General features: G+C 45.4%; 1 protein-coding gene across 3 annotated transcripts in view; it reads left to right on the top strand.

Moving 5' to 3' along the window:
- DNAJC10 (DnaJ heat shock protein family (Hsp40) member C10) overlaps nucleotides 1-21,344 on the top strand; it is a 136,458-nt gene that overhangs the window by 47,413 nt on the left and 67,701 nt on the right. For all 3 annotated transcript variants that reach the window (XM_063933323.1, XM_063933321.1, XM_063933322.1), the window contains 3 exons: nucleotides 14,408-14,458; nucleotides 15,571-15,653; nucleotides 15,785-15,916. In XM_063933323.1, the coding sequence (XP_063789393.1) occupies nucleotides 14,408-14,458; nucleotides 15,571-15,653; nucleotides 15,785-15,916 (266 nt within the window). The remainder of the gene's footprint in view (nucleotides 1-14,407; nucleotides 14,459-15,570; nucleotides 15,654-15,784; nucleotides 15,917-21,344) is intronic.

The raw sequence follows: 21,344 nt of genomic DNA, 5'->3' as shown, positions 1-21,344 counted from the left end.
ATGCATGGTAAACACTGGCTGCTTTTGCATGTAGCTCTCACATGTTAGCTTCATTATTACACTGCAATTTTGATTTGAGTTTGGACACTCCCATGGCCAACCCTAACCAATCTGATGCCCTAGGCAAGAGTTTGGCTGGAGCCTCCTAGCACCGCTGCTAGTTCCGCTTCTGACCCATCAGCCAGCAATACCAGTCACCCCTCACCCATAGCAATCCTCATGTTGGTGCACTGTGCCAGCAAGAGCATTGCCACCTGCCATATTTTAAATAGGTAAAGTAAGCAGCAAAGGCACATGTCTCAAAAACTGGTCGTGTTTTTGCTGTAAAGGGGCATGGTCACACAATAGTACACACATTCAAATAAAACACCACAGTAGTGCAACCTTATTCCCATAATATCACACGATAGTGCCCCTTATTCACGTTATGTCACACAGTAGTGTCCTATATTCACATTGCACCACACCGTATTGCCTTTTAATCACATTACACCACACCATATTGCCCCTTATCCACAATACACAACACCGTATTGCTCCTTATTCACAATACACAACACCGTATTTCCCCTTATTCACAACACACAACACCGTATTGCTCCTTATTCACATTACACCACACCGTATTGCTCCTTATTCACATTACACCACACCGTATTGCTCCTTATTCACATTACACCACACCGTATTGCCCCTTATTCACATTACACCACACCGTATTGCTCCTTATTCACATTACACCACACCGTATTGCCCCTTATTCACAATACACCACACCGTATTGCCCCTTATTCACAATACACCACACCGTATTGCCCCTTATTCACAATACACCACACCGTATTGCCCCTTATTCACAATACACCACACCGTATTGCCCCTTATTCACAATACACCACACTGTATTGCCCCTTATTCACAATACACCACACTGTATTGCCCCTTATTCACATTACACCACACTGTATTGCTCCTTATTCACATTACACCTCACCGTATTGCTCCTTATTCACATTACACCACACTTTATTGCTCTGATATTATATGGAGGATAATTTAGCAGCTGAGAGTTCAGGTTCAGGGGGTTCCTAGCCCCCCAGTGGGTCGGTAGCACTTGGGGCATCACAAGATCCACCTTGGACTACATTTTCCACATGGTTAAACACGCTTGTGACTAAATTGACGCCCCCTGTGGGATCACCTGTGCCACTACCACAGTTTATGGTCCCCGCTGTGAACCTGCCATGGGCGGATCAGCGTTCCACTCAGTTACAGCATTTGAACCGATCCATGTCTAAATCCTAAGGGTCACTCTCTCCCGCATAAGACTAAGTTGTCTTCTAAAAGGGCCATTACCTCCTCTCAATCCGCGGCCTTAACGGACACATCTTCCGAGGAGGACGGTGCATATACTGACCCCTCAGACACTGACGCTGATGTTTCAGATTGGGAGTGGAAATTATCCGTGGATGTCTCGGGATTTCATTGAGGCGATACGGCTCATTTTTCAAGTGACTGATGACTCTGAGCCTGAGACTGTCGCCAAGAAACCGGATAGGTTTAAGCATAAGAAGGTGGTTAAGCAGGTTTTACCCTACTCTAAACACCTGATTAACATACGTCCGGAATCCTGGGAAAATCCGGGGACAAAGTTTACACCGAATAAGAGACTGCTGGCTCGCTATTCTCTCTCTGCAGAAGTGTGTAAAAATTAAGAAACTCCTCCACCTGTAGATTCTCATGTGGCATGCATGGTTGTTTCCTCTGCTCTGCCTGTAACTACCGTCACCTCTCTGAAGGATCCGACGGACCGTAGTGTGGAGGGCTGTTTGAAAGTGATTTATACCGTTTTCGGGGCTGTGCAAAGGCCAACTATTGCAGCAACTTGGGCTGCTGAAGCTGTTGAGGCGTGGGCTCAGGAACTTGAGGCGGAACTGCCTTTGGATGCATCTGAGCATGCTCGACAATGTCTCTCATATATTGCCACGGCTTCTCTGTACCTTAAGGAGGCGGCCTCCGATGCCGGGGTGCTCGCGGCCAAGGCTGCTTCTGCGTCCGTTTTGGCCATATGTATCCTTTTGGTCGGTGGATTTGGATTCCAAGAAAACACTGGAGGTGCTTCCTTTCAAGGGAGACATTATCTTTGGATCTGGCTACTGCGAAAACGGACTGCCTACCTAGTATGGCTTCTTCCGCTCAGGGCCAAGGGAAAGTACTTTTAGCCTTCTTTCGCACTCCAGGTAAAGCAAAAGGTCAGGCGTACCCGAAGCAAGCTCGTGCTTCCAGGCCTGCCAAGCCCAGACCGAAGTGTTCCTGGGCCGCTCGTCAGCCAGCTTCCAAAACTGACAAGCCGGCTGCATGACGGGGTGGGCCTGCCTCTGGGGGATCCCAGGGTGGGGGGCCGACTTCTAGGTTTTACCCAGGAATGGTTAAAGACCACTTTGGATACCTGGGTAAGTGAAGTCGTTGCTCGAGGTTACGCCATACCCTTCAAGAATCGTGCTCCTCATCGATTTTGCCCAACAGATGTGCCTCTGGATCCGGCAGAAGCAAACACGCTGCACTCGGTGGTACATTACCTCCTTTCAACAGGAGTGGTGGTACAGGTCCCTCTGACACAGAGGGGCAAGGGATTCTATTCACCGCTGTTTCTAGTCCCGAAACCGAACGGGTCCTCGCGGCCTGTTTCAATCTGAAGTCCTTGAACAAGCATGTGTGGATCTCCAAGTTCCGTATGGAAACGCTGCGCTCTATTGTTCTGGCCATGGAGCCCCGGGACTATATGGTCTCCCTGGACATAAAGGATGCCTACCTACATATTCCTATTGCGGTATCTCATCAGCAGTACCTGCGTTTTGCGGTGGGCATCCTTCATTACCAATTTTGGGGTGTTGCCCTTTGGTGAAAACTCGCGGAGCCGTTGTCAAACCAAAGTAATGGCGGTTATGACGGCTACACTCTGCCATCAAGGGGTCAGGATACTACCATACCTAGACGATTTGTTGATCCTGGCGAGTTCCCCAGAAATTCTCCTGTGTCATCTCGATCTTATGGTCCAGTGCATGACAGCCCACGGATGGGTGATCAAATGGAAGAGATCCTCCCTGGTTCCGGCTCGGAGCATGGTACACCTGGACACTCGCAACCAGCGGTTGTTCTTGTCTCGGGAGAAAGTCCTGAAACTTCAGGGCTATATCCGATGCTTCCCATCCCGTCCGCAAGTGTCTAATCATTTGGCGATGAAAGTGTTAGGTCTCATGGTGTCTGCTTTCGACATGGTGGAGTATGCTCAATTCCATTCTCTCCCTCTACAGAAGTTGATTCTCTCCAAGTGGGACGGCCTGCCTCACCGGATCAGATCTCACATGATCTCCCTATCTCCGGAGGTCCGCCTGTCACTGAGCTGGTGACTGCAGGACCAACAATTGAGCAGGGGTCGTCCCTTCTGGATATCCAACTGGGTCCTGCTGACGAAGGATGCCTGTCTGAGAGGTTGGGGTGTGCGGTGTTGGAGCAACCCTCTCTTCAGGGTCGGTGGACCAAGGAGGAGTCGCTACTTCCGATAAACATTCTGGAACTGCAGGCAGTGTTCAATGCGTTGACAATGGCCCAGCACCTAATACAGAACAGACCTGTACAATCGGACAACGCCACCACGGTGACATATATCAATCAGTGCGGCACTCGAAGCCACATGGCAATGAAGGAAGTATCAAGGATTCTTCAGTGGGCAGAATGCCATCTGCCGGCCATATCAGCAGTATTCATTCCGGGCGTTCTGATCTGGGAGGCGGACTGTCTCAGACGTCAGGACGTGCACGTCGGAGAATTAATCCTGCATCCAGAGGTGTTTCAACTTTTCGTGGACAAGTGTGGCCTCCCAGATGTGGACCTGATGGCGTCTCGACACAATCACAAGGTTCCGGTCTTCGGAGCAAGGACAAGGGATCCTCAAGCAGCGTTCGTGGATGCTCCGTCAATCCCGTGGAACTTTCGGCTGCCGTATGTGTTCCCTCCGGTGTCACTCCTGCCCAGAGTAATACGGAAGTTCAAGCAAGAAGGAGGAAATCTTCTTCTAGTCGCTCCAGCGTGGCCCAGACGGCACTGGTTCTCCGATCTACAGGGCCTCTCGGATCGTGCCCTTCTACTTCCACAACGACCAGACCTCCTTGTTCAGGGCCCATGTCTTTTTACCAGGATTTGGCCCGGCTGGCTTTGACGGCATGGCTCTTGAAGCTTCCGTCCTGAGGCCAAGGGTTTTTCTGAGGTGGTCGTTCAAACTATGTTGAAGGCCCGTAAGCCGGCTTCTGCACGAATATACCATAGGGTCTGGAATGCTTACTTTACTTGGTGTGCATCTCACAATCATGACGTTTTCAAGTTTAGTACGGCTAAACTTTTGGCCTTTCTACAAGAAGGCCTGGATTTGGGCCTGCGTCTGGCCTCTCTCAAGGTGCATATCTCTGCCTTGTTGGTTTGGTTTCAGAGAAAGATCGCTACCCTACCTGTTGTCCATACATTCACTCCGGGTATGTGGCGGATTCAGCCTCCTTATGTGCCACCTGTGGCCCCTTGGGATTTGTCGGTGGTCTTGGAGGCCTCCGTTTGAGCCTCTTACCTCTGCTGACCTTAAGTGGCTTTCCCTTAAGGTGTTGTTTTTGCTGGCTATTGCTTCAGCTAGAAGGGTCTCGGACTTGGGTGCCTTGTTCTATAAGTCTCCCTATTTTCCCGATTTTTCACCATGACCGGGCGGTGCTTCAAACACGCCCAGGTTATTTACTCAAGGTGGTGTCTTCCTTCCACGTTAACCAGGAGATTGTGATTCCGGCCTTTAATTCTCCGGAGTTGTCTTCCAAACAGCAATCTTTGGAAATCCGGTTCTCTTTTTATGTTGTTTAGTTTTCACAAACGTAGCTGGCCTGCCTCCAGGCAGACTCTGGGCAGATGGATTAGAATGGTGATTGCACATGCTTATGTACAGGCTGGTCGTCCGGTTCCTGCTACCATCAAAGCCCATTCTACTCGGTCGGTTGGACCTTCTTGGGCGGCCCACCGGGTTGCGACCCTTGAACAATTGTGCAAGGTGGCTACCGTTGTTAAATCTCTTTCTGCGAGGTACACAGGGCTCCAGAAGACGCCCACCCTGACGCACTTAGCTTTTTTGGGTTGGTATTGGCATAGCCGCTGACACCCTCTCCTGGTGTGTGTGTGTGTGTGGTGTATTTGGCTACGATCGGTTGTCATCTCTGGTACCTGCTACTGCATAGGGCTGGTTAACAATACTGAGCTCCCTGGCATGGAGGCGGGGTTATAGAGGAGCCGGCGCTGTGCATCTTGGGAACAGTCAAAAGCTTTGAGCCCGTTTGTGCCTCGGATCAAGATCCTACTCTACACCCTCAATGTAATTCCTTGTGGAGCCCAGTGTACCTCACAGAAAGATTTAACAACTGTAAGTTCTTACCATAAATCTAATTTTCTCTACACCCAGCAGTAATGCAAATTCAGTTTCGATCTGAATAGCACAGCGATGCAGGAGGCAGTTACCATGACTTTTCCTAACATTTCTCTAGATGAAGAGTTTGAATGTAAAATGACCCTGTCAGCGATGACTGCCCAGGCTCATAGCGCTTCTTTGAAGGGTAAGGGCCCTACACACTTGGGGATTTTTCCGATGTTACTGACCAACGATATTATCGTTGGCCGATGTTTCTTCCGCGATTTTAAGCATTCACACTGGACGGTATCTGTTGCCAATTTGGACGATATGGCATTACATACATCGTTATTATCCAAATTCGCTTGCATGTTTAAACGATGATCGATCAACACTGAACGATTGCGGGACCGTGCAGTGTTGTTACATACACACTGAAAGATATGAACAATTTATCATTCATTTTTGAACAAAGTGTGTAGGGCCCTTTATACGGCACATGTGCCAATTCAGTTATCCAATCACATACTGGCCTGCTGTGATTGGTTGATGAACAAACACTATGCACGCATGTCGCACAGTCTCCTGAGTTTGCACTCAGTCACCATAGCACAATATAAGCTTACTATATAAAGATCAGCAACCCAGTACTTTGCAGAAAGTTAAGCAGCCCCTTCATCCGTTCTGTGTCAAGCCTGCACGGAGTCACTCAGAGGGGAGTCAAGTGATCAGCTCCAGCAGTGTCTTTTTTTTAAACAGAAGAACTTTAATTTAAAATTAACAAAAATGACAGCCCTGGAAACCCCGACGTCTACAGAAATCGACAGCCATCAGAGATAAAGCCGGCACTGGAGATGAGCACAGGCAATGCGTCACCACAGAGTTTAGTAACAGCTGAGGGAGTCATCACCTCCATAGCAGCCTATGGAAGCGCAATATGCCTAACAAAACTTAGCGCAGGCATTTAAAGAGCAGTGAAAACATTTTAGTACATATAGAGAAGCGATATGTACAATGATTTTCACTGTCTCTTTCTTTCGTTTTTTTGAGATCTTCTCCTCTTAGTACATCTACCCCATAGGGATGATACTGATTCTCTGGGGGCTAACCGTCAAATGACACTAACTGCTAGAGCTTCTGATATAATCCTGAACCAGAGCGCTATTATAATGCATCTGTGATGTCATAATGACAGCTTGTGACTCTTGTGATCAGTAAACTATAAAATAAAATAATGTATCAATGTACTCTTAATTAAAAATTCCTATTGGGAAATGTAATTACTGAAGGGTCACCCTTTATTTATATATTGCTGAGATCAAGAGCTTTTACCCTGTTGGCCAGGACCCACATCATGGAGGGGTCGTGTCATTTAGGGTGGGTAGTTAAAATCCTAATTTTCCAAATATCTTGTGTACTAACAATTCTTCATTATCATAAGGGGTAGATTATCTAAGCCTAGGAGAGTGATAAAGAGGAGAGAGAGAGAACACAGGTTATGGTAGACTTTCCTACATAACATTCTTTCTCTGAAGTCCACAGCATCTACCTTGGGATATGATGAAGCGACATCGAATTGAGCACTAAACAGGTCTAAGCTTTTCCAGGATGCAATGGGCCAGCCTCCTATATCCCCTACTCCGTGATCAGGCAATTCAGTTGGTTCCAAAGCTCAAGGCAGGAGCCTTTTTTTTTTTTTTGAGAGGGAGACCTATTCAGGCGAGAAGAACATACACACACTTCCAGTCCAAAGGACAGGAAGAGGTTAGTAAGTGTACAGATTCTCAAATCGGTTGCGTCAAGGTGGGATCCCTGTGGACACTGCGGACTTCAGTGAAAGAAGGTCATCTAGATAAGTTTACAATAACCTGTGCTTTCTCTATCATGGTCAGCAGTGATCCACAGGATCTACCTTGGGACTTCCCAAAGCAGTACTAAGGGAGGGGACGCTCCTGATTGGACAGGAGATCCTTCGCCCAAATGCAGCATCCTGAGAGGCAAATGTACCAAAGGCATAATGTCTAATGACTGTGTTGAAAGATGACCATGTGGCTGCCTTACAGATTTATTTCAGCTGAGGCACCTCGATGGGCTGCCCAAGAAGGACCTACCTTACGAGTAGAGTGGGCAGAGACATTATCCGGAAAAGGGAGATCAGTTTAGGAGTATGTTTTTGAGATTATCCAAAGCCATCTCGCCAGTGTTTGCTTATTGGCAGGCCATCCTCTCTTGTGAAATCCGTAGAGGATAGAGAGAGAGTCTGTCCTTCTAATGGCGCTAGTACGAACCACGTAGATCCTTAAAGCACAAGCTACGTCCAATGATGCATCTCCAGCAGAGAAGTCCGGTCCCTGAAAAGCCGGAACTACTATTTCTTCATTAAGATGGAACTTAGAGACCACTATAGGAAGATATCCAGTTTGAAGAACCGATCTATCTGGATGAAATACCAGAAAAGGGGGATAACACAAGTGTCCCTAATTCTGATACTATTCTAGTTGAAGCAATTGCCAGAAGAAAAAGCACTTTGGCTGTCAACCATTTGATATCCACATGATTCAGTGGTTAAAATGGAGCAACCTGAAGAGCCCTGAGCACTAATTCTAGATCCCAGGGCGCTGTAGGAGGAACAAAAGGAGGTTGAATGTGAAGCATTCCTTGGAAGAATGTGTAAACATCCTGTAGGTTTGCAATCCTCTTTTGAAACCATACAGATAATGCTGACATTTGTACCTTCAAGAAAGCCACCACACGGAGCCCCTTGTCCATTCCTGCTTGAAGAAAAGCTAGAATTCTAGAAACTCTGCAACTTTTGGCAGCACACCATTGAAAAATATGCATGCCATATCGGGTAATAGATGCAAGCAGAAGAAGGCTTACTTGCTTTAAGCATCATCTGAATTACCTCTTGTGAAAAACCTTTTGCCTATAAAAGGATGTTTCAAGAGCCATGCCGTCAGTCGATCCAGATGTTTGTAGAGACAGGGACCCTGAATCGGCAGATCTGGATGTTGAGGCAGTAGGAATGGAGCATCAGTGGACAGCCTCTGCAGATTTGTGTACCAATTTCTTCTGGGCCACACCGGAGCTATTGGCATCACGGCGCCCCCTTCCTGTTTGAATTTTCGAATCACTCTGGGTACCAGAGAGACTGTGGGAAACACATAGGCCAGACGAAAATTCCATCTCACAGATAGAGCATCCACGAAGATCGCTTTGGGAGCCTTTGTTCTTGATCCGTAACTGGGTACTTTGTTGTTTTGACAAGAAGCCATAAGATCCACTTCCAACAGCCCCCACTTGTTTACCAGAATCTGGAAAGCTTCTGTTGGGACTGTTGGGTTCCTTGAGTACCGCGTTTGGGAACCTCTGAGCGAACAGAAACAGAGTTTAAAGTCAGCAGTCACACTAGCAATCAGTCACAAAACGCGAATGCGTTAATATACATTTGCAACATAAGCACATTTTTCAACTCCACAATACATATAAGTAAGAAAAACATTACTGCATTACCTTATACTGGAGATTAGCATGTTCAGACGCACAGTAAATGTTCACAACGCTCATTTACATCAGGCACCTACTCAACTACTCGTAACGCCATGGGTAGGTAGGAACTCGCACATGCGACTGTAACCGGTATAGTATGTTATGCAACTCAGACGGAAGCGGAAATAACAGTTCATGGCGAGAGACTCGGCGGAAACTGGCCATGAACTGGGGGGAGGGACGACCAGGGGAGCATCTTACTCCTCACTGCTGACATCAACCTCAGAGATCGCAGCCTCAACTGATCCCCAGAAGCTATGATCCCTGTGGCCTAGCACTTGTGCACCCGAGGTGGCAGCCGCGTCAACGACTGTCCGATAGTCTTCACCCGGGACAGTAAGGCTGCGTATGTGCGTCTTAAACCGCTATCTGAAAAGAGGCTCCTTACCTTCTCCCCGTTCTCCAGCCACAGCCTGGAATCGTCAGTATGGACTTGCTAGTACATCCAGACTGGCGCCTGCCCAAACAACAGTGTACTCGGAGGTAACAGTTGTCGTGACCCGGCGAGGGGTTGTTGGAGCGTCTTTTACCATTATGCGTTTAAGACACACAGAAAGATTGCTCATAAAAAGAAAAATACTGTACATAATCCTATAGATTGTAAACTTGAGAGCTGGGCCCGAAATTCTAAATTGTTTGAAACAGAGTAATCATCTGTGATTTCAGGCAATCGAATCAGAGTTCAAGGGTATGCTCAGCATTGACGATACCAATAGATCAAGACAGCCACGCATGCAAGCCATGCCTGCAGTGACCAAGTTATGTCACTGATTGTAGTGTTTTGTTTTTTATTTTATTTACTTTTCTGTGACTGTGTACGGTACTTTTCTGTGACTGTGTACGGTACTTTTCAATTTAATTTTCTTTTCATGGGCAAAAGACGCATTGGGCCTAATTCAGATCTGATTGCAGCAGCAAATTTGTTAGCTGATGGGTAAAACCATGTGAAGTGCAGGTGGGGCCAATATAACGTGGGCAGAGAGAGTTAGATTTGGGTGGGGTGTGTTCAAACTGAAATCTAAATTGCAGTGTAAAAATAAAGCAGCCAGTATTTGCCCTGCACAGAAACAAAATAACCCACCCAAATCTAACTCCTCTGTACATGTTATATCTGCCTCACCTGCAGTGCACATGGTTTTGCCCATTAGCTAACAAATTTGCTGCTGCTATCAGGTCTGAATTAGGCCCATAGTCAGCTTGTGCTTATGCTTGTAGTTGGTATAAGTGATCGCAAGTGCCCCAGCACAAGTTTCACTGTGTAATAAAACAATGGTTATCGTGGTAAGGCTTGCAGATGTAAAAAATATCTCCACCATAATATAGCATGCTACTGTATTTTATACATCTACATTTGAGACTGAAATAAAAAAGCATACAAAAAAAGTAGTTCTTAAACGGCAATCATCATTTGACGGATATGGGTCGTTGGGTAGACACAACTTAGGTCGACCATGGAAGGTCGACATGCATTAAGTCGACGGGGACAATATGTCGACATGGTCATTAGGTCGACATGTACTAGGTCGACAGGTCAAAAGGTCGACTTTTTCCTCTCATTCGTCCTAGAGGATGCTGGGGACGCTTCAAGAACCATGGGGTATAGATGGGATCCGCAGGAGACATGGGCACTTTAAGACTTTGAATGGGTGTGAACTGGCTCCTCCCTCTATGCCCCTCCTCCAGACTCCAGTTAGATTCTGTGCCCAGTGAGACTGGATACACTCTGAGGAGCTCTCCTGAGTTTCTCTGAAAGACTTTGTTAGGTTTTTTATTTTCAGGGAGACCTGCTGGCTACAGTCTCTCTGCATCGTGGGAGTGAGGGGAAAGAAGCAGACCTACTTCTGTGAGTTTCAAGGCTCTGCTTCTTAGGCTACTGGACACCATTGGAGTTGTTTTCTTCGTAAAGGGACAGGGAACCCCAATTAGTGCACCGTGTCCCCTCACATGGCTCGCTTCGCTCGGCACAGGTTACCGTTCCAATCGTAGTCCACGTGGATCATTAAGTATGAAAAAATCCAAAAAATGTGAAACACTCATGTCAACCTTTTGACCTGTCGACTTAACGACCGTATCACCATTTGTCTTTACATTAGAGACTTCACACATGTGCAGTGGCGGTTTTCAAAGCGACACCTGGTGGACAAACACCAGTATTGCATTAAATTAAAACTTTACCTTGTTTTTACTACACTTGACACATGCCGTAAATTAAAACTTTACCTTGTTTTTACTACACTTGACACATGCCTTATTTTTAATTAAGTTTTGGCTATATGGGCTCTCAGGGTGCGCACGTGCAGTGCGTCCGCTGCGTGTGCACACTCCACAAAGTAATTTAGACTGTGATTGCTGTCGCTGCAGTGATGCAGTCTGAATTACCCCCTTTGTCAGAACATATTGAGCCTAGATCCTTGGCAATTTCAGATTCTCAAGGGCCAGATTAACACTGTGGCTGATATCTCTGCAGCTCCAGGCCCATCATCCTTATAGACCCAGAGCATCTGCTGTAGACAGAAAAGTTCCCCCCCTCCCCCCGCTACAGCAGCCTGACAGTGGCTGACCGATGGCCTTGCCTCCACTGGCCATGACACCTGCTCCCGGCTGCGGCTCCGTTGGATCAAACTGCACCACCGGCTTAGTTACACATGACGGTGGTGCAGTGGAAGGCTTCACTAGCCTTTCCTGCCTTCCCCATGTGCCATTCCCCTATGCAGTCCACACCCACACAGCGCTGATCACGCGTTCCACATCATTTGTCACTGGTCACACACCCTGTAGTGGCACACAATAGGCTCTTGGTCATTTTCATCTCCAGGCCCATGTGGACCTTAATCTGGCACTGTCTGCCACACCGCTGCTTGTTACAGTCTGGCAAGCCAAAATCATTATACAGTACAAGAGACCTGATCTAGGAAGACTTCTTGGGGTATATTTACTAAAGGTCACTTTTCATCGGTTTTTATTGATTTCAAATCAATGAAAATTGATGTCAATCAATGTTGTGTTTCAGGGCTAAAATACATATTTTCTAACATTTAAAAATGTATATTAAAGAAACCTCTGTTAGTAAAATGTATGTTATAGCAGAAAACACAAACAAGTACAAAGTACCACCTGGCGCCAATTAATTATGCTCAGATACATAGCTTTGCCTGCAGCTCTTTAAAACCAAAGGGACTACTCCGCCCTTTAAAAATACAAACCTACACAGAAATTAATCTAAAAAGCGCTGTCAAGCTAATTTAAAAATGTTTTTATTCTCATTTATATATGAAACATCTAATTAAGAGCCATATTTTACCAGCTTAATAAAATATATTAAAAAAACAATATTAGTTTCTAATATATATAGCAAATCTCTATTCCATTAGACTTTCTACATCAATTTCCAGCATAAATGCAAGTGTTAATGAGTTAATAAGCCATTGCAATATAGTTTCCTGTAGCCAATGTAATTGAGATGTCTTGGGAATGAATGTCCAGAAAGTATGCAGAGATGCCACAAAGAGTCTTATTTAAAGTTTATTAAACAAAGCGATTAGTATGCATGCATAGTATGAGACAGTTCTTTGCAGAATTGGAACAGAGCAATTGCTATTTAGACATGGCCATGCTATTTGACTGTCAGAATGTAGTTGTTACCAAATCCTCGTTCTGGGTAGCATCCAGCGCTAATCAGCTCCCGGCTCTGGCGCTCCAAACCATTGATATGCCTTATCCGGAGAGGTGCAGTGTCGATCCCAGTAACCAGAGGTTGGATGTACAACTTCAGCCAGTGTAGGTTCCACAAATGATTTCAAACAGAGATGCGTTTCCCCGCCTTAAAGCAGCTCGGCGGCTTCCTCAGTCAGTGTGACATGTCGGCTTGGATGCTTTTATCGTGAGTCAATTATATGCGCATGCGCGCATCAGTTGCGGTCCAAGACTCTTTCATACCGCTGTGTGCGGCTGCATAGTGGCCATCATTATGTTATCCACTTTACCCATATACGTTTCCTTATGTATGGCTACATTGTTTCCCTTTTAGTATCAACATTCTCAGTTATTAGTTATTACGTATACCTTATATATCTAAAATCCTTCACTATAAAGAAACGGTACTCTCAATCCTTGTCAGCGCACATCTATTTCCTGACCAGGCGTGATCTCTAACATACAATTTAGAACAAAAACATATAACAATAGATAAAACTATGTTTACTATTTTAAAACCTGAGCATATAGTAAAAAAATAATATATATATCTATATATATATATCTATCTATATATATATATCTATATATATATATATATCTATATATATATATCTATATATATATATATAGATATATATATATATATAGATATATATCACATACTGACAACCCGTTTTCGGCTGTTTACTATTATCTTAATCCATTACTCTTAAATTTTATGTATTTTCCTTATAGTCCAAAATTTCTTATTAATATACACATTTCTTATCTATTTTTAATCTTTTTCAGTCATTTTTAGTCAAAGGTCCAGCTTTACCATTTTATATACTTTGTTACATTATATCTCTATATTAAATTTCCCTTTACATATTACTTCAATATTCACACCTCTATTAGCTCTCATACACCTTCTTTCACTCTAAATACAGTTCAACACCTCTTTGTTCTGTATCCTAAAACACCACATCGATTGGGATTGATTTGCAACGATTTGAAATTTATAAAATCATTGGAAATCGGCCTTTAACAAATATACCGCCAGAGGGGACGATGTCTGATTTAATGTTAACTTGGTGTCATTCCGAGTTGATCGCGCGCTGCCGATTTTTACAGCACAGCGATCAGGTTACTACTGCGCATGCGTCGCAATGCGCACGCGGGTCGTATGTGTACAAACCGCATCGTTGCTGTGCATTGCTTCTAGCGACGAATCCATTCGTACAGCTGATCGCAAGGATATTGACAGAAAGAGGGCGTTAATGGGTGTCAACTGATCATTTTCTTGGAGTGGTAGGGTAAACGCAGGCGTGTCCAGGCGTTTGCAGGGCGGGCGTCTGACGTCAATTCCGGGACCGGACAGGCTGAAGTCATCGCAGCAGCTGAGTAAGTTCAGAGCTACTCAGAAACTGCAAAAAAACTTTTTTGTCCCGCTCGGCTGCACATGCGATCGCACACTTGCTAAGCGAAAATACACTCCCCCGTGGGCGGCGACTGTACGTTTGCATGGCTGCAAAAAAGTAGCGAGCGATCAACTCGAAATGAGGACCTATATGTTAAGTTTTGGTGGAGTTTTTGTGCAAATCTGAGATGTCTGACAAATCCTAGATGTGAAGATCACTGCTGATAAATGACTTTTTAATAACATCAATGTATTTTTCTTATTTTATTCTTGATTTAATGAATTCTCATTCTATAATGCTGATTCTAATGTATGTTTCTGTTTTTAAGGCATTTATGATGATGACCCTGAAATTGTTACTTTGGATAGAGGAGAATTTGGTGAGTATTCACGGGTACGCCGGTACTTCTCCGCTTATTATATTGTTCGTTTTACTTTATTGTGTCAGTGCTATTATGCTGCTGATTTAATTGGAAATAAGGAAATACATAAAGCTTTGTTTTTAAAATCGAACTAAATCCAAAAATAAGAGCAAAGTTGTCAGGAGTTTCCACAATGAAAATTCTGGATGGGGTAATCTATAGTAGTATGCTCTGACATGAGTTGGGTATTAAATATCGGCTGTAATTATGCCGGCGGTCACATGACCGCGGCATCCCAACATTGAGGATCCTGACACCGGGCAGGTATAAGTATTTTATCCCTCTCCTGCCCCCTACTCTAATCCTTTGGGGGGCAGGGGGGGGGGGTACTACAGCTAATCTGTGGGGGTGGCGGCTGGGGCTTACCCTCAGGGGGTGGCGTTTATGGCTAACCACCCCCCTAGTGCCTAACCGTACATCTCTGCTCCCCCAGTGCCTAACCTACCACCACCTTGGGCCCTAATCCTAACTGCGATACTCTCCTCCGGCAGTCAGTGTTCCGGTGTTGGGATTCTGGCGCTTGTCACATGACTGCCGGCATACAGACCGCCGGGATGCCAAGCGCATTCCCTCTGACATCCAATGCATACTTCCATCTAGCAGCAATGCATATAGCACAGGCTCCCTGAAATGTGGCAGCATCCGTATAAATATGTGGCGCTCTGACTGCCACAGAAGATAAAACTGTGCAGAGCCCTACGATTGTGTCTGGGGCTTCCTCTTTACAAAGTGCTTTTATAATATAAAGAACTTATTGGGTTTATTCTAAGTTGTCCCACTTACATTAAACACTCGGGTACAGAAGCTAAAGAAATAATACCTGATTTAATTTAAAAAGCAAACAGCTATTCCTTGTGATTGCGGCAGAGACGTAAATACTGGGACGTCTGCTCCTAAAGTCGCTATGCAGAGCTCTGGTAAACCATTTCATCATCTATTCGGAACCCAGTAAAGGGTAGGCTAAGAATTTTTTATTTTTTAAATGTTATTTCTTTTTAATGGCATACAAACTCTAAATTGATGCTATTTGATTGTCCCTTTTCTTTTTCCATTTTGTTTGTCTTGTATAGATGCGGCTGTTAACTCGGGAGAAGTGTGGTTCTTAAACTTCTATTCTCCTCGCTGTTCTCACTGTCATGATCTGGCGCCTACGGTAAGCCAAGCAACGTGCCTTCATAGATCAATGTGTTTTGCGGCAGAGACTGATCAGCTCTAGCCCTAGAACTTGCTCACCTGCTAATGTTATGCTGCTGTTGCTATCTGTGTCTGTGTTTTTTTTTCTAGTGGAGAGAATTTGCCAAGGAAATGGATGGGCTTATACGCATAGGAGCAGTGAACTGCGGAGACGACCGGATGCTTTGCCGGAGCCAGGGAATCAATAGTTACCCAAGTCTCTACGTCTTCAAAGCAGGAATGGTAAGCCAGGAGTGGTTGGTATTCTTCTCTATCTCTAGCGAAAGGTCGCTAATGATGCAGGTATTCATGTAAATGGGTTTGATGTATTTTGACGACTGTTAGAATGCCGGCATGGTCAAAATGTCGATGTGTAACATGTTGGCATTGGCCAAGTCAGCACTGATGAAATGTTGACATTTTAAATATGTGGAGAAAGGGTGAGGTGGATGTTCCGGCTGCAAGTGGCTTAACCCTGTGGCTATTGCTCCTGCGGTCGCAGTTTTTTGTCATTAGCCTCTGATTAACGCCGCAGTCGTTAAGTGTATCCGTTATCAGAAGCCTAAACATACTGACATTTCATTTGTCGACATTTACGATGTCAACTTTGTAAACATGTTGACATTTTGCCGAAGTCAACATTTCGACAATGTTGACATAACTTAACACGGCGATCGTCGTCATCTGACCGCATTCCATTTACATAATCTCTATTGAAGCTCAGTGTATCTTGTCGTTTTACCAAACTGTGCTGTTTGTTGATTCAAAATGAATGTAGCCCATAAACGGGTTGTAGTTATGTGACCGGCGGTCAGGAGACCACCGGTCACAACACCTCCCCCTACATCCCGCCCACTGAGATTCCCGACCAGCAGGGACTATTCCCGCTCATGCCAACATCCATAGCGTGGGAACAGAACCTGCGGTCACCACCGAGCCCGCAGCGGGCGGGCGCAGTGAGCCCGCAAGGGGCTTGTTGCGCTCACCCCCCCCCCCCGACCTCATGCCCGTGATTTCAAAAAGAGAATACCATGGACCGTTGCAAAAACCTGAATCACATTTTGGATCCGAAAATGTATGTACCTCTTGCGTAGTGTTACGTTTTACGCACTGTCGTTCGTTGATGGGACATTCAATAAGTGGAATTAAGCAGTTCCACCAACCTCATTGTATGCCGCTCATAGAATATTGAAGTGGCTGAATAAGGTGCAGCATTTTATGGGTTCTCCTCTCCCAGCACAGGCGCAATCTGCAAAAACCTTGCAACCACTTCTGAACACTGTGTGCTACTGTCGGCACTAGTCTTCATCAGTTTTTCTTCATACATACTGACGATTCTTTTAAAATGGATAGTAACTAATTCCCATTTAACGTAAGATAAATGAAAGTGCGGTATGTTACCCTCTGACTTGCTCTGTCCTTGGAGCATGTCTTCTAAATTTCACTACTGCTTCTCATCGGCTGACATTAGGCCCGATTCAGGCTGTCAATCAGGCCAAGGCGTTGGGGGGGGGGGTTGTTGCGGCAGGAGCGATGCAGGGGCGTGACATCAAAACGGGACGTGGTGATGCGAATGGGGGCGTGATCGCGGTGGTCACATGCAGCCGCCATGATCAGGAACCTTAATTTCTACAATTTCTTGATCGATGGGGCGGGAGGGGGGTAGGGGAAGGGGGGTTGCAGCGGTCAGCATGCTGGGCGGCTTTGCCCTGCGATGGGCGGGACCCAGCATGCGTTCACAAGGATGTCAAATTCTGCTACTTAGCAAAATTTACAATGCAACCTGAATCCTGCCCATTGCCACTACATAATGTTGCCACCTGTTGAATTACCGGCTGCTCTGCACTATGATGAGCATGTGCCCGTGGACTTAAGGTGTGTACACACGGAGCGATATGGCTCAGCGATTTTGACTATATAGTCAAAATCGCTAAGAAAGTCAGTGCATACCGCTCTGTGTGTACACAGCGAGTGATAGCGATGCGCGTCCCCGCCAGGTCGCTGTCGCTGGGAAAAATAGACTGTGCTGGCAAGTAAATTTTCACTATGTCGCTGGAAAAGTGAAAGTATCCCCCTATTTAAATGAGTTAGTCAAAATCGCCAATTACCAAAATCGCTTGCACACTTAGGGGTATATTCAATTGAAGTCGAAAGCTGCAGTCTGTCGAAAAGACAGCAGTTTTCAACTTTTTTAGGTCGGAAGGGGTTCCGACGTATTCAGTATATTCGAAAAGTCGAAGAATTCGACTTGTCGAAAAGCACGTGGATCAGCGGAATAGCTGCCGATCCACGTGCTTGTGTCAAAAATGGGGCCAAAGTCGAAATGAGTGAGATACGGGAGCAGTGACGGGGAGATCTGCGGGCAGCCAGACGGGGTGAGCAGGAGGATGTCACAGCTGCCACTCACAGCAGCGTCCACCCGGCACCAGCAAGCGAGACCTCGCTTGCTGGAGCCGGGTGGACGCTGCCGTGAGCGGCGGCTGTGATGCGGGGCCGTGGAGAGGATGGACGGGGAGAGGCAGAGAGATGAGGGGGGGAGACGGTGGAGAACAGCGCTACAGCAGCGGCTATATAGCAGCTGCTGTCCCCCGTCTGCCCGTGGCTCTCTCCCGTCTCAGCTCCCGCATCTCAATTCGACTTTTTTTTAAAGTCGAATTGATAATGCATTGAATAGCCCAGGTCGGATCCATTCCGACAAATGAATGTCGGAATGGATCCGACTTCAATTGAATATACCGCTTAGTCATAATCGCCTACTGCCAGTTCAAGGTAAATCGCTCAGTTAAAATCGCTCCATGTGTACATACCTTTACAGCTCTGCCCCAACTCATTAACTATGGGTATGGCTTGTCCGAGAGCTTTCCTGCTCACTGTACTATATAGGGATATATTCAATAACTGTCAGAAGCAGCTTCAGATGGTTTTAGGTCGGAAGGGGTTTCGACCAATTAATGAAGCCCCCCCACCCCTTCATCCCGCGCAGCTAACAGCTCCCCCCGATGCCGCTGACAGCAGCAGCAGGTCAGGAAACCGGGAACGGCCAAATCCGACAGTCGTATTTGGCCGCTCTTTGAATAGGGGTTGTCGGGTCCATTCCGACAACTGCATGTCGGAATGGACCCAACTCTTATTGAATGTACCCCATAATGTAGCTTTACACTTCTTCCTAACTGTCAGCCTTTTCTCTCCTCACACTGTGCATAGTCATGAGTAAGGTGCCATTAGTGCCACATAAGAATGACAGGGTAAGAATACCTGCATTTCATGTAAGGAGTGATCTAACAAGCTGCACCCAGTTATGCAACTAGAACAGTATAGCTCCATATACACACTACAATGATAAAGGAAATAAGCGGGATGGGATTTATAGGGACTGGGTGTGACCAACTAGTTGAGAATTAGCCAGCGAAAATATTTTACCAATACCATGGGGCATATTTAATAGCAGACAAGATTTTTGCGGGAAAAATTCAAGCAGTTATTGCATCCAATTTTTCTATTAATACGACTATGCACACTTTCTGATTCTAGCACTAAGCAATTGTAAGGAATTGGACACAGTACTTTTTTTTTCTGCAAAAACCTAACCTACGATAAATGTAACACAAAATGGGGAAATCAGTGTGTACCCGAAAAGAAACTGGTAAATTTAATATAGATAACATAGATTTCTGTTACTGTCCAAAAGAAAATAGCTGCTTTTTAAAAAAAAAAAAATTAAGAACAGTCATTTTTTTTTTTTTATAGTAAACAGTTTTAAAGGTAAATATAATTTTTAGGGGAGTAAAAATGCAGATAAGCTTTTTTTTTTTTTTTTTTTCTTTATTAGTCCTTTTAAGCAGCTTTAAAAAAAGAATTAAAAAATAATTTTTAAATACCCATAACTCCTACCTTCAAAACCTAAAAACACCTTCCCCATCCATATAGCACCACATATATGTATGTATGTATGTATGTATGTATGAATGTATGTGTGTATGAATGAATATATATATATATATATGTGTGTGTGTGTGTGTATATATGTATATATATGTATATATGTGTGTGTGTGTGTGTGTGTGTGTGTGTGTATGTATGTATATATATATATATATATATATATATATATATATATATATATATTCTACATATATATATATATATATATATATATATATATATATATATATTCTACATGTTTTAACCTAGTATGCTGCACTTTGCAGAATTTCACTTCAATAATGATATTACGCTAATGAAATCTTCTAATTGCCTAATGAATCATCAGGGTGGGGGTGTCCTAAGGATTCAGAAACCAGTCCCCACATTTTTACCTTAAAATAGCAATTTTCTCTGACGTCCTAAGTGGATGCTGGGGACTCCGTCAGGACCATGGGGAATAGCGGCTCCGCAGGAGACAGGGCACAAAAGTAAAAGCTTTATGATCAGGTGGTGTGCACTGGCTCCTCCCCCTATGACCCTCCTCCAAGCCTCAGTTAGGTTTTTGTGCCCGGCCGAGAAGGGTGCAATCTAGGTGGCTCTCCTAAAGAGCTGCTTAGAGTAAAAGTTTTATTAGGATTTTTATTTTCAGTGAGTCCTGCTGGCAACAGGCTCACTGCAACGAGGGACTTAGGGGAGAAGAAGTGAACTCACCTGCGTGCAGGATGGATTGGCTTCTTAGGCTACTGGACATTAGCTCCAGAGGGACGATCACAGGTACAGCCTGGATGGGTCACCGGAGCCGCGCCGCCGACCCCCTTGCAGATGCTTAAGAGAGAAGAGGTCCAGAAATCGGCGGCTGAAGACTTCTCAGTCTTCATGAGGTAGCGCACAGCACTGCAGCTGTGCGCCATTGCTCTCAGCACACTTCACACCAACGGTCACTGAGGGTGCAGGGCGCTGGGGGGGGGGGCCCTGGGCAGCAATGAAAGTACCTATACTGGCTAAAAATACATCACATATAGCCTCTGGGGCTATATGGATGTATTTAACCCCTGCCAGGTTGTCAGAAAAACGGGAGAAGAAGCCAGCCGAAAAGGGGGCGGGGCCTATTCTCCTCAGCACACAGCGCCATTTTCCCTCACAGAACTGCTGGAGGGAAGGCTCCCAGGCTCTCCCCTGCACTGCACTGCACTGCACTGCACTACAGAAACAGGGTTAAAACAGAGAGGGGGGGGCACTTATTTGGCGATATGATTATATATTAAGATGCTATAAGGGAAAACACTTATATAAAGGTTGTCCCTGTATAATTATAGCGTTTTGGTGTGTGCTGGCAAACTCTCCCTCTGTCTCCCCAAAGGGCTAGTGGGGTCCTGTCCTCTATCAGAGCATTCCCTGTGTGTGTGCTGTGTGTCGGTACGTGTGTGTCGACATGTATGAGGACGATGTTGGTGAGGAGGCGGAGCAAATTGCCTGTAATGGTGATGTCACTCTCTAGGGAGTCGACACCGGAATGGATGGCTTATTTAGGGAATTACGTGATAATGTCAACACGCTGCAAGGTCGGTTGACGACCTGAGACGGCCGGCAAACAAATTAGTACCTGTCCAGGCGTCTCAAACACCGTCAGGGGCTTTAAAACGCCCATTTACCTCAGTCGGTCAACACAGACACGGACACTGACTCCAGTGTCGACGGTGAAGAAACAAACGTATTTTCTTTTAGGGCCACACATTACATGTTAAGG

Source organism: Pseudophryne corroboree, chromosome 7, assembly GCF_028390025.1.
Source record: "Pseudophryne corroboree isolate aPseCor3 chromosome 7, aPseCor3.hap2, whole genome shotgun sequence".
NCBI lineage: Eukaryota > Metazoa > Chordata > Amphibia > Anura > Myobatrachidae > Pseudophryne > Pseudophryne corroboree.
The sequence above is the reverse complement of the archived record's forward strand: the minus strand, read 5'-3'. Positions and strand labels throughout refer to the sequence as shown.